Consider the following 13744-nt stretch of genomic DNA (forward strand, 5'->3'; position numbering starts at 1 on the left):
AGGGGAGAGAGAGGAAGTGGGTAGGAGAGAGAGAGAGGAAGAGGGTAGGAGAGAGAGAGAGAGGAAGTGGGTAGGAGAGAGAGAGAGAGAGGAAGTGGGTAGGAGAGAGAGGAAGAGGGTAGGAGAGAGAGAGAGGAAGAGGGTAGGAGAGAGAGAGGAAGTGGGTAGGAGAAAGAGAGGAAGTGGGTAGGGGAGAGAGGAAGAGGGTAGGAGAGAGAGAGAGGAAGTGGGTAGGAGAAAGAGAGGAAGTGGGTAGGAGAAAGAGAGGAAGTGGGTAGGAGAAAGAGAGAGAGAAAGTGGGCAGGAGAGAGAGAGAGAGAGGAAGAGGGCAGGAGAGAGAGAGAGAGAGGAAGAGGGTAGGAGAGAGAGAGAGAGAGAGAGAGAGAGGAAGTGGGTAGGAGAAAGAAAGAGAGGAAGTGGGCAGGAGAGAGAGAGAGGAAGTGGGCAGGAGAGACAGAGAGAGGAAGTGGGCAGGAGAGACAGAGAGAGGAAGTGGGCAGGGGAGAGAGAGAGAGAGAGAGGAGAGAGAGAGAGAGAGAGGAGAGAGAGAGAGGAAGTGGGTAGGGGAGAGAGAAAGTGGGTAGGAGAGAGAGAGAGGAAGTGGGCAGGGGAGAGAGAGGAAGTGGGTAGGGGAGAGAGAGAGAGAGAGAGGAAGTGGGTAGGGGAGAGAGAGAGAGGAAGTGGGTAGGGGAGAGAGAGAGAGAGAGGAAGTGGGTAGGGGAGAGAGAGAGAGAAAGTGGGTAGGGGAGAGAGAGGAAGTGGGTAGGGGAGAGAGAGAGAGGAAGTGGGTAGGGGAGAGAGAGAGGGAGAGAGAGAGAGAGGGAGAGAGAGAGAGAGAGGAAAAGAGACAGGAAGAAATCCACACTCCAATAGTTTTCAAAACTAAAATCGACAGTCATCTACTCAAAAGGGTGTTTAGCAAGTCCGAACTTAAAACAATATTTTGATAAAAAATACGGTTGGAACCCGGGACTTGGCATCCACTGTGCGAGACTGTGGAGGGGGAGCGCGGGGTGGTGGGGGGGGGGGGGAGGGAACCACAGTTCAATGCACCACACACCTGCACCCTCTCTCTCTGAGAGTCGCCCATTTCACCGACACTTTTCGCTGTGATCGTCATGCCTGGGGTCAAGATCTTTATCGATCTGTCTGTCTGTCTGTCTGTGACTTTTTTCCTTGTTCATGTTATGTGCTGTCCTGTGTTGGGACTGCCTGTTGTTACTGTATGCTCAGTCCGATGACAATAACAGTACTATAACAAAACTATAACATCCATCATCATCATCATGAAAATTTATTCAGCGCTTTTTTGCTCAAATAAAAGCTAAAAGTGCCTCACTTGTGGACCAAACTCTTTTCCTCCCATGACGATCAATTCCATTATTATCGCCGTGGTAAACTACCCGTGCACACATGATCGCCACCTCACAGAACTCTCACTGAAGCATGCATATGACACCTGCACTACCAGCATTTTCATAACAGATCAATAAAAGTGTATTGCACACACTTCATTTGTTGGTGTCTATTTCCTCATGTGCTGTTAAAATGAGAAAAGGGAAAACACATCTTTCAGTCAGTCATTCTATCAGCTGTCCGACACCTGTGGGTTCGCAGTTCATTGCTGAGCGATACTCTTTGCAAAACACAGGACAAGATTAATGGTCCTTGTTTTTGTATGGGCACCTTGGCCCTCTCTCTGTGTCTGTCTGTCTGTGTGTCTATCTCTGTCTCGGTCTCTCTCTCGGTCTCTCTCTCTCGGTCTCTCTCGCTCTCTCATTACCAGGATTTTTTTTCTCACTTTTTTCTTTCATGCATGCATCCATCCATCTTCATTCCCTGCCCACCCCTCCCCCACCCCCCATGAAATCATTTCTCCTCCTTCCCTCCCCTCCTAACACCCTCCATCACTCCCCCTTCCCTCCCCTCCTAACACCCTCCATCACTCCCCCTTCCCTCCCCTCCTAACACCCTCCATCACTCCCCTTCCCTCCCCTCCTAACACCCTCCATCACTCCCCCTTCCCTCCCCTCCTAACACCCTCCATCACTCCCCCTTCCCTCCCCTCCTAACACCCTCCATCACTCCCCCTTCCCTCCCCTCCTAACACCCTCCATCACTCCCCCTTCCCTCCCCTCCTAACACCCTCCATCACTCCCCCTTCCCTCCCCTCCTAACACCCTCCATCACTCCCCCTTCCCTCCCCTCCTAACACCCTCCATCACTCCCCCTTCCCTCCCCTCCTAACACCCTCCATCACTCCCCCTTCCCTCCCCTCCTAACACCCTCACTCCCCCTTCCCTCCCCTCCTAACACCCTCACTCCCCCTCCCCTCCCCTCCTAACACCCTCACTCCCCCTCCCCTCCCCTCCTAACACCCTCACTCCCCCTCCCCTCCTAACACCCTCCATCACTCCCCCTCCCCTCCCCTCCTAACACCCTCCATCACTCCCCCTCCCCTCCCCTCCTAACACCCTCCATCACTCCCCCTCCCCTCCCCTCCTAACACCCTCCATCACTCCCCCTTCCCTCCCCTCCTAACACCCTCCATCACTCCCCCTTCCCTCCCCTCCTAACACCCTCCATCACTCCCCCTTCCCTCCCCTCCTAACACCCTCCATCACTCCCCCTTCCCTCCCCTCCTAACACCCTCCATCACTCCCCCTTCCCTCCCCTCCTAACACCATCACTCCCCCTTCCCTCCCCTCCTAACACCATCACTCCCCCTTCCCTCCCCTCCTAACACCCTCCATCACTCCCCCTTCCCTGCCCTTCCTAACACCCTCCATCACTCCCCCTTCCCTGCCCTCCTAACACCCTCCATCACTCCCCCTTCCCTCCCCTCCTAACACCCTCCATCACTCCCCCTTCCCTCCCCTCCTAACACCCTCCATCACTCCCCCTTCCCTCCCCTCCTAACACCCTCCATCACTCCCCCTACCCTCCTAACACCCTCCATCACTCCCCCTTCCCTGCCCTTCCTAACACCCTCCATCACTCCCCCTTCCCTCCCCTCCTAACACCCTCCATCACTCCCCCTTCCCTCCCCTCCTAACACCCTCCATCACTCCCCCTTCCCTCCTAACACCCTCCATCACTCCCCCTACCCTCCTAACACCCTCCATCACTCCCCCTTCCCTCCCCTCCTAACACCCTCCATCACTCCCACTGCCCTCCTAACACCCTCCATCACTCCCGCTTCCCTCCCCGCCTAACACCCTCCATCACTCTCCCTTCCCTCCTAACACCCTCCATCACTCCCCCTTCCCTCCCCTCCTAACGCCCTCCATCACTCCCCCTTCCCTCCCCTCCTAACGCCCTCCATCACTTCCCCTTCCCTCCCCTCCTAACACCCTCCATCACTCCCCCTGCCCTCCCCTCCTAACACCCTCCATCACTCCCCCTGCCCTCCCCTCCTAACACCCTCCATCACTCCCCCTTCCCTCCCCTCCTAACACCCTCCATCACTCCTCACTCTTTCCCCCCTACCCTTACTACCCTAACGTCTCCCCCACTACTCACCACACACATACACCACACACACTCGCCCACCACACTACCCCACACCACACACACAAACACATACACACACAAATCACACCCCCTACACACAACCGCGCCCCCCACCGCCCCCCTGACACACACACACACACACACACACACACACCACACACCCACCTACACACCAACCACACACACCCTCCCCTCTCCACCCCCCTAACCCCCCCCCCCCCCCCACATACACCACACGCCCCCCCCCCCCCACACACACACACACACCACACACACACAAACCCTACACACCAATCACCCCCCTCCCTGCCCTGTCCCCCCTCCCCCCCTTCCACCCTCCCCACACACCCTCCCCACGCCCCACACCTACCTGACCCCTTGGCGTGCACCACCCTCTCCGGGATCCGCTCCCTGTTGAAGTGAGCCATCTCATCAGTGAAGACGAAGTCCTGCAGCAGCAGGGGTCCCCAGCGGCCCACAGTCAGGGAGGCCAGCTTGTTGCCCACTGGACACCCCGTGCCCGTCGTCAGGCGATCGCACTTCTGCACGGAAAAAGAGGTCACACGTGGTATTAGGTCAAGGTTGAAAGTCATTAGGTCAAGGTTGAAAGTCATATTAGGTCAAGGTTAAAAGTCAATAGGTCAAGGTTAAAAGTTCCAAAACCACTATTGTTCTCATTCACGAGCCTGTGAACGCACAATCAATTTCCAAACAGATAAATAAAAATGTAATGTACTGTACTGTATTGTGTTGTTTTGCAATGAGGCAGTGATTTCGTATTCACTGTGGCCAGGACTGAGTGGAGAATCATCGAAATGCAGACAGAACATTTGGACACACCCAATTACATACAGAGCCATGATCATGTGCACAATCCCTGCATGCATGACGGAGAGAGAGAGAGAGAGGATGCTGAAATGTTTGAGCGGGGGGGCGTTTACAGTTGACCAAGTATTTCAGGAGACCTACTAACAAAACTGAGTTGCCGTGATGACACCGTCACCAACCAATCATGTGTTGACGCTCCACAACAACGGGTCATTGTCACCGCACGTGAGTCACAGAGGAGGGAAGGGGGGGGAGAGGGCAAGTACACGCACACATTTTAAAATGCAAGTCATGTCCGGTCATGGTGCACGCGGCGTCAATTGTGGAACACGACGAAAGTTGATCGGTTTGGGGGGGGGGGTTAGTTGGTGCTTGTTTTTCACACACACACACACACACACTCCCGATAGTCAAATGTATTTGTCTACTTGTGTGTATTTGTGAACTCGCACGAACGCGTGTGTGATTATTCAGGCGCGCACGCGCTCACAAACAAAGCTAGGTAAACGAATGCACACGGATTTTTTCACCGTGCGCGCGTGTGTTTGAGCGCATAAACCTGACAGTTTATTTGATCACAAAATGGCTGTGGCAGACAGATACAGATGCATCACTGTGCGACAACACGAGTCATGAGAGAGGCAGAGAGATACAGATGTATCACTGTGCGACAACACGAGACATGAGACAGGCAGACAGATACAGATGTATCACTGTGCGACAACACGAGACATGAGACAGACAGATACAGATGTATCACTGTGCGACAACACGAGACATGAGATACAGATGTATCACTGTGTGACAACACGAGACATGAGACAGACAGATGTATCACTGTGCGACAACACGAGTCATGAGACAGACAGATACAGATGTATCACTGTGACAACACGAGTCATGAGACAGACAGATACAGATGTATCACTGTGCGACAACACGAGACATGAGACAGATGTATCACTGTGCGACAACACGAGTCATGAGACAGACAGATACAGATGTATCACTGTGACAACACGAGTCATGAGACAGACAGATACAGATGTATCACTGTGTGACAACACGAGTCATGACAGATACAGATGTATCACTGTGTGACAACACGAGTCATGAGACAGATACAGATGTATCACTGTGTGACAACACGAGTCGTGAGACAGACAGACAGATACAGATGTATCACTGTGCGACAACACGAGTCATGAGACAGACAGATACAGATGTATCACTGTGACAACACGAGACATGAGACAGATACAGATGTATCACTGTGTGACAACACGAGACATGAGACAGATGTATCACTGTGTGACAACACGAGACATGAGACAGATACAGATGGATCACTGTGCGACAACACGAGACATGAGACAGATACAGATGGATCACTGTGTGACAACACGAGTCATGAGAGAGGCAGAGAGATACAGATGTATCACTGTGTGACAACACGAGACATGAGACACATACAGATGGATCACTGTGTGACAACACGAGACATGAGACAGATACAGATGGATCACTGTGTGACAACACGAGACATGAGACACATACAGATGTATCACTGTGCGACAACACGAGACATGAGACAGATACAGATGGATCACTGTGTGACAACACGAGACATGAGACAGATACAGATGTATCACTGTGCGACAACACGAGACATGACAGATACAGATGGATCACTGTGTGACAACACGAGACATGAGACAGATACAGATGTATCACTGTGTGACAACACGAGACATGAGACAGACAGATACAGATGTATCACTGTGTGACAACACGAGACATGAGACAGGCAGACATACAGATGGATCACTGTGTGACAACACGAGACATGAGACAGGCAGACAGATACAGATGTATCACTGTGCGACAACACGAGACATGAGACAGATACAGATGTATCACTGTGTGACAACACGAGACATGAGACAGGCAGACATACAGATGTATCACTGTGCGACGACACGAGACAGGCAGAGAGATACAGATGTATCACTGTGTGACAACACGAGACATGAGACAGGCAGAGATACAGATGTATCACTGTGTGACAACACGAGACATGAGACAGGCAGATACAGATGTATCACTGTGCGACAACACGAGACGGGCAGAGAGGCTGTGTGCCTTGCCCAGGAAGTCAGCAGGCTTCAAGCAACATCTGTAGTCATCTGATGACATTTGCATCACACCATCTGTAAACATCTGCATTTAGAAATCAACGGCCACGGCTGACGTTGACTCTGTGTGTGTGTGTGTGTGTGTGTGTGTGTGTGGCCAGATTTTTGTCACCGTGTCCTTGTGTCACCGGATGTCGGTCTACATATCACTGTCATCTGTGGTCACCATGTCTACATCAGGAAATATGTCACTATGCCAAAGGCTGTCCACTCCGCATCAGTAGGGCTGTAACAAGTCAGACTACTTTCCGGCAGTCAATATCTAAACTCTGGATAAACATTTGGAAGAAACAAATACCTTTCAGTCAGACATATAGGCTGCCTTGCCAACCAATTCTGCGGACACATGGGCCTTCTTTCCAATCAATTTTGCGGACACATGGGCCTACTTTCCAATCAATTCTGCGGACACATGGGCCTTCTTTCCAATCAATTCTGCGGACACATGGGCCTACTTTCCAATCAATTCTGCGGGTTTTTTCGCCATCGAAGTCTCGCATACTGGAGCGCAAAAATGTCAAATTTCAAGGCCATCAGTCATAACAATTTCATTAACCGTTTACTTGTTTTGTGTCTGCGTGACTCACTACCCAGTTCTGTTACATGAAACAAGCAAACTTGATTCGACTAAACGCATGCAAAATGCACAATAACAAACAGTTTTAATTTCAAGCCTTCCCATGTGTTGTTTTTTAATGATTATAATCAACTATATCAATTATCTCTCTTCATTAATTGTGGTGTTTCTCAAACCTTTCACTTGCCTTATCTATTTCAACATAAAGTAACATTTTCCAGAGTTAGAGAGCGAGGGGGCGAGGGGTGCACGCACTGGCATAATTATAATTTCTAGACTTCAAAATTCACACAAACCACAACTTTCCCGCAACCTTTCAAGCTGCTCAGCGCAAATGCCCATCACAGAATGTTCCGAAACTTTCCACCCAGCCCTTAACATGCACGTTGTTCAGTGTGCTGTGAAGTTTGGAAGTCAACTACAGTGACGCTGCTACAGACCCGAAACAGACATCACTACCGTCATTGTTCAGTGTGCTGTGAAGTTTGGAAGTCAACTACAGTGACGCTGCTACAGACCCGAAACAGACATCACTACCATCATTGTTCAGTGCTGTGAAGTTTGGAAGACAACTACAGTGACGCTGCTACAGACCCGAAACAGGCATCACTACCGTCATTGTTCAGTGCTGTGAAGTTTGTGTGTGTGTGTGTGTGTGTGTGTGTGTGTGTGCATCTAGGCTGAAACAATGCTACTGTACGCTTCCTACGCATTATACCCACTGGATTTACCCTGGGTGTGTTTACCTTGCCACCTGTGTGCAAACACCAAAGAGCAGCTTGTTTTTTGACCCGGCGTTTCTGTGCCGTTTGGTTCAAACAAACTTTAGTCTGCCGTTTGGTTCAAACAAACTTTAGTCTGCCGTTTGGTTCCAACAAACTTTAGTCTGCCGTTTGGTTCAAACAAACTTTAGTCTGCCGTTTGGTTCAAACAAACTTTAGTCTGCCGTTTGGTTCCAACAAACTTTAGTCTGCCGTTTGGTTCCAACAAACTTTAGTCTGCCGTTTGGTTCAAACAAACTTTAGTCTGCCGTTTGGTTCCAACAAAACTTTAGTCTGCCGTTTGGTTCAAACGAACTTTAGTCTGCCGTTTGGTTCCAACAAACTTTAGTCTGCCGTTTGGTTCAAACAAACTTTAGTCTGCCGTTTGGTTCCAACAAAACTTTAGTCTGCCGTTTGGTTCAAACAAACTTTAGTCTGCCGTTTGGTTCAAACAAACTTTAGTCTGCCGTTTGGTTCCAACAAAACTTTAGTCTGTGCCGTTTGGTTCCAACAAAACTTTAGTCTGCCGTTTGGTTCAAACAAACTTTAGTCTGTGCCGTTTGGGATCCAGTGTTGCTTTGCTTCTCAGCTGGTTCTTATCTCAAAGTTTTTATGTCTTGTTCACACTTGCTTTAAACATTATTTCATTCTCGAAAGCAAGACAAGACGCTGTGAACACAGAGCTGTAACAAGCCGGACCTCATGGTGTGCTGGGAACACTGTTCATGCACACAGTTAACACATAGGGCTTTAACAAGCCAGACCTTATGGTGTGCTGGGAACACTGTTCATGCACACAGTTAACAGAGCTACAACAAGCCAGACCTCATGGTGTGCTGGGAACACTGTTCATGCACACAGTTAACACACAGAGCTACAACAAGCTGGACCTCATGGTGTGCTGGGAACACTGTTCATGCACACAGTTAACACAGAGCTACAACAAGCTGGACCTCATGGTGTGCTGGGAACACTGTTCATGCACACAGTTAACACATAGAGCTGTAACAAGCCAGACCTCATGGTGTGCTGGGAACACTGTTCATGCACACAGTTAACACAGAGCTGTAACAAGCCAGACCTCATGGTGTGCTGGGAACACTGTTCATGCACACAGTTAACACATAGAGCTACAACAAGCCGGACCTTATGGTGTGCTGGGAACACTGTTCATGCACACAGTTAACAGAGCTGTAACAAGCCGGACCTTATGGTGTGCTGGGAACACTGTTCATGCACACAGTTAACACATAGAGCTATAACAAGCTGGACCTCATGGTGTGCTGGGAACACCGTTCATGCACACAGTTAACACATAACACAGCCACAGTATTTTTACATCAAACATGAAATGTGAATTAGATCACGGATGAACTCTGAAAGGAAAAGCAAAGAAGTCATCCCAAGAAAGGTAGAAACTAGAACAGATATATTCGTACATAAACATACATGTACATGTGTACATAAATATACCAACACATACACTCACGCATACACATGTATACAAAGAAAAATGAATGTGCATACGCATACATCACCACATGCAAATACGAACAAAAACATCTACACATACACACACATACACACACATACACGCATGTTTAGACTTTACGTGCATTATCTTGTTCGAGGTATCCGCGTTTTTCCCTTGTTTGGTTGTGTGCGTGAATGTGTGTGTCTTTGGGGGATGGGGTGGGGGTGGGGTTGTGAGAGAGAGAGGAGAGAGGGGGGGGGGGGTGAGCGCGTATGTGTGTGTGCTATACGGAACAAAATAATGAATTAAGCATTGCTGGATATTGCATTCGTTTCTGTATGCAAGTGTATTTAACATTCAAAGAGGATTTTTCTGTAGATTTCGGACATTTTGTTGCTGGGGGGAGGGGGGTGTTTTGTTTGGATTTTTTTTTTTTTTTTTTTGGGGGGGGGGGGGGGGGGGGGGGGGGGGCGGGGTTTTTTGTTTTTTTTACATGCACAGGGGACCAAGGTATATTATCTCATCCGAAAGACCAGAAGTCAGACCACCAAGTCAAAAGTCCAGGGACCAGGTGGTAAAAATCACAGTGGGTGTATTGGACTCGAACCCGTGTACACGGCTCCAAGTCCTGACCGGGCCCATCACCACCCACCTGTCCACCCCACCTTTAGCGGAAAGAAAGGTTCCCGTAAAAAGTGTACACTGCATTTTGACAGGACACTAAACAGGTCTCATCCACGCTTTTTTTTTTTCCCCCGCAGGTATTGGAAAGCGAACAATGCGATTTTCATGTTCTGTGATGGAGGAGCAAGCTGACAGTCAAGTTCTCTTGCAAACAGGCGTGATCTCAAACCGAACTGCTCGCCTGGCTCAAAGCTCACAGAACGCACGACCAACTCGTTGGTAGTGAGCGCCTGTCGTCTGATCGGAGACAAACTCATCGAGCAGTGTTTGCACGGGCCGTGCACGGGCCGGCTGGGTTGTGTGTCAGTGCCAACTCTGCATGCAGGACAGAGCATTTGTCAACAACACGCCGCGTGTCTGTGACGTCATGAGATGCTGGTATCGCTAACACGGCGTTAAAAAAAGCAAAGTGAAAAATCACTGTACTGTGAGCACTCATAACCAGAGGTTCCGAGCTGCTTTAGGAATGGTGTCATGCAGCTCCACTTTGAGAACTGGACTGGTTAGACCAGGTGGCCACTTCACTTACACACGTCATGTTCGTTCCGAAACCGACTTCACTAAATGCACTGTTCAGATCATGTTGTAGGCCTATATATAAACCAGTTTGGTTTATATCAAATAAGTGACTTTGTTCTGTTTGGTGATTTTTTTCCAGTGGTAAACATTTAATGACTTTTTCCCGACATGAAAGCTCCTGAAGCTGAATACACTATGTTTTTACACCATTAAGCGTCGGTATAGTACACTGCTGACTTCTGTTCGTTTTCTTTTCTGTCTGCAAGTGTCACTTATTCCAACATTTGAAAAGTCATCAAAGAGCATTTTATGTCTACATAATGGATATATGGACAATACAAAACTGACCCACACACACTACTTAGATTCCAACAAGACTTTCAGTTGAGGCCAAAACTATTATCATTAAAACTTTTTTTGTTTTTGTTTTGTTTTTCTTCATTTTATTTCATATTTTAAAATGAACTGTTCTGAGGTAATGGGGCACTGGAGACTAAAGACTTGCCTCTCAAGAAATCTCTCCTCTGGAAAATGGCTTGCATCCCCCTTGTCCCAACCTTTCTTCTTGGACAGAGAACGAAAATCCCCTAACTACATTTCTTCATGTTGGAGAGACAGAATGAAAATCCCCGAACTACATTTCTTCATGGTGCACAGAGAGAATGAAAATCCCCTGACTACATTTCTTCTTGTTGTATAGAGAATGAAAATCCCCTAACTACATTTCTTCATGTTGGATAGGGAGAGAATGAAAATCCCCTAACTACATATCTTCATGTTGGATAGAGAGAATAAAAATCCCCTAACTACATTTCTTCTTGTTAGAGAATGAAAATCCCCTAACTACATTTCTTCTTGTTGGATAGAGAGAGAATAAAAATCCCCTAACTACATTTCTTCTTGTTGGATAGAGAGAGAATGAAAATCCCCTAACTACATTTCTTTGTTAGAAGAGAATGAAAACCGATGATCCCGTCTCTCCTCAAACTTAACATTAAATTAGATAAAGAACACATCCATATGAATTTCATTTCCAACACATTGGGGGTGAGGGGTGTATGTCCTCAGTGACCTCTCCCGCGCGCGCGCGCACACACACACACACACACACACGTACTACGCGCGCGTTCGCATACATATGCGTTAGGTTTGCCCATGTCATCTTTGCCATCCCTCATTCAGCCGCTAGTCATGTTTGAGGGGAAAGGAGAATTGCACGTAAAAAAACGGAACGGAGCTGACAGTTATTTCCGTTCAAGTCAGATGAAAAGCATGCCTTGCGCGAGCCCTTTTTCTTCATCTAGTTTTTATTCGTATTTATTTTAGATTGGGGGGAGGGGGGGGCAACTCGATATCACAGCGTCATGGCAGGTTTCCTTTACTGTGCTCTATTTGTGGCTTTCAGTGCGATCCGTGATCATAGTTCATGTAAAATCACCACAATTTCCTACCTCTGACTTCTGAAGCAATTAGATATCGTTAGGATTTGTAGCTAAAGAGGGCAACTCATTCCATTAGAGTGTGGTTATGTTGTCACTGAACCCTTTTCTTTTTTTCTTTTTTTAAATTTTTTTTTTTTTTACCAATGTGCTGGAAAAGTTTAAACGGATCTGAACAATTAAAGAATTCAAAGAAAATAAATCTATGTGTGTATATGAATCCAGATTTATAAATTGCTGGCAATTCAGTTTTCTATTCATTTTGACGTTGGTATTGAATACCCCCCCTTTTGCATTGAGTACAAAAAATATATCATTCTCTTCAAGTCCTGTACCAGTGTGATTACGTTATCTGTGCCGTTTCAGGATTTGGAGAAATAGAAACTTTCTAACTGCCATGATGACAGTGCATTCTTTGGAAATATTTGGGAATTAACCATCCTGCTTCATTGTGCAGTGTAAAACAAAGCCCGCCATAAATTAATTTTAAAAAGAAAAGGAAATTAAACTAAATTCAACCAAATAAAATGGAAGATAAACCCAGACTTACGCCAGGCGTGCATGACTCCTTGTATTCTTGAAGCTGCTGGGCCGCCCTGTCTCTGCTGGCCATGCTGAAACCGGAGGTCGTCCACTTGCAGAGGGAAAAGACTTCACAGACCGTGAGTTGAACCGTCCAGCTGAGCGGTGCACAAGTGCTGCATCACGCTCCGGGCATTGCGTTTATATAGTGCAGCCTGTGTCTCCCGACACTGTCACTGACAGGTCATGTGACCCTGACAATTCGTGGCTGGCGTCTCAGTGCCCGCGAGGTTTATGCAAATAAGCAAGCGAGGCCCTGTCGAGTTTCCACATTATGATGTGAGGTTCGTTCAGTCTTTTTTCACTGTGTTGTGTCTGTTGTGTGTGTGTGTGTGTGTGTGTGTGTGTTGGTGTTACGTATGTAGGTAGGTAGGTAGGTATCTAGGTAGGTATATATATCTATCTGTCTATCTGTATGGGTCTATCTATCTAACTATCTGTATGGGTCTATCTATCTATCTATCTGGGTCTATCTATCTATCTATCTGTATGGGTCTATCTATCTATCTATCTATCTATCTATCTATCTATCTATCTGTATGGGTTTATCTATCTATCTGTGTGGGTCTATCTATCTCATTTATCTATCTATCCATCTGGGTATATCTATCTATCTGTGTGGGTCTATCTATCTATCTACCTATCTATCTATCTATCTATCTGTAAGGGTCTATCTGTCTGTCTATCTATCTATCTGTGTGGGCCTATCTATCTGTGTGGATCTATCTGTCTATCTGTATGGGTCTATCTATCTGTGTGGGTCTATCTATCTATCTATCTATCTATCTATCTATCTATCTATCTATCTGTATGGGTCTATCTATCTATCTATCTATCTGTATGGGTCTATCTATCTGTGTGGGTCTATCTATCTATCTATATGGGTCTATCTATCTGTGTTGGTCTATCTATCTATCTGTATGGGTCTATCTATCTGTGCGGGTCTATCTATCTATCTGTGTGGGTCTATGGGTCTATCTATCTATCTGTGTTGGTCTATCTATCTGTATGGGTCTATCTATCTCTCTCTCTATCTGTATGGGTCTATCTATCTATCTGTGCGGGTCTATCTATCTATCTATCTGTGTGGGTCTATCTATCTATCTGTATGGGTCTATCTATCTATCTATGCGGGTCTATCTATCCATCTATCTGTGCGGGTCTATCTATCT

The 13744-nt window shown here is 47.4% G+C and overlaps 1 protein-coding gene across 2 annotated transcripts in view; it reads right to left on the minus strand.

Annotated features, from left to right (window-relative positions):
- The window catches only part of LOC143298354 (catalase-like), a 59569-nt gene extending 46870 nt beyond the window's left edge, over positions 1–12699 (minus strand). For both annotated transcript variants that reach the window (XM_076611244.1, XM_076611243.1), the window contains exons 1-2: positions 12541–12699; positions 3884–4055 (exon numbers count right to left, since the gene is read on the minus strand). In XM_076611244.1, coding sequence (XP_076467359.1) covers positions 3884–4055; positions 12541–12603 — 235 coding nt within the window. In that variant the 5' untranslated portion in view covers positions 12604–12699. The remainder of the gene's footprint in view (positions 1–3883; positions 4056–12540) is intronic.
- Positions 12700–13744: the final 1045 nt, after the last annotated feature.

The sequence above is a fragment of the Babylonia areolata genome, chromosome 23 (genome assembly GCF_041734735.1).
Source record: "Babylonia areolata isolate BAREFJ2019XMU chromosome 23, ASM4173473v1, whole genome shotgun sequence".
In the NCBI taxonomy this organism is placed as follows: Eukaryota; Metazoa; Mollusca; class Gastropoda; order Neogastropoda; family Buccinidae; genus Babylonia; species Babylonia areolata.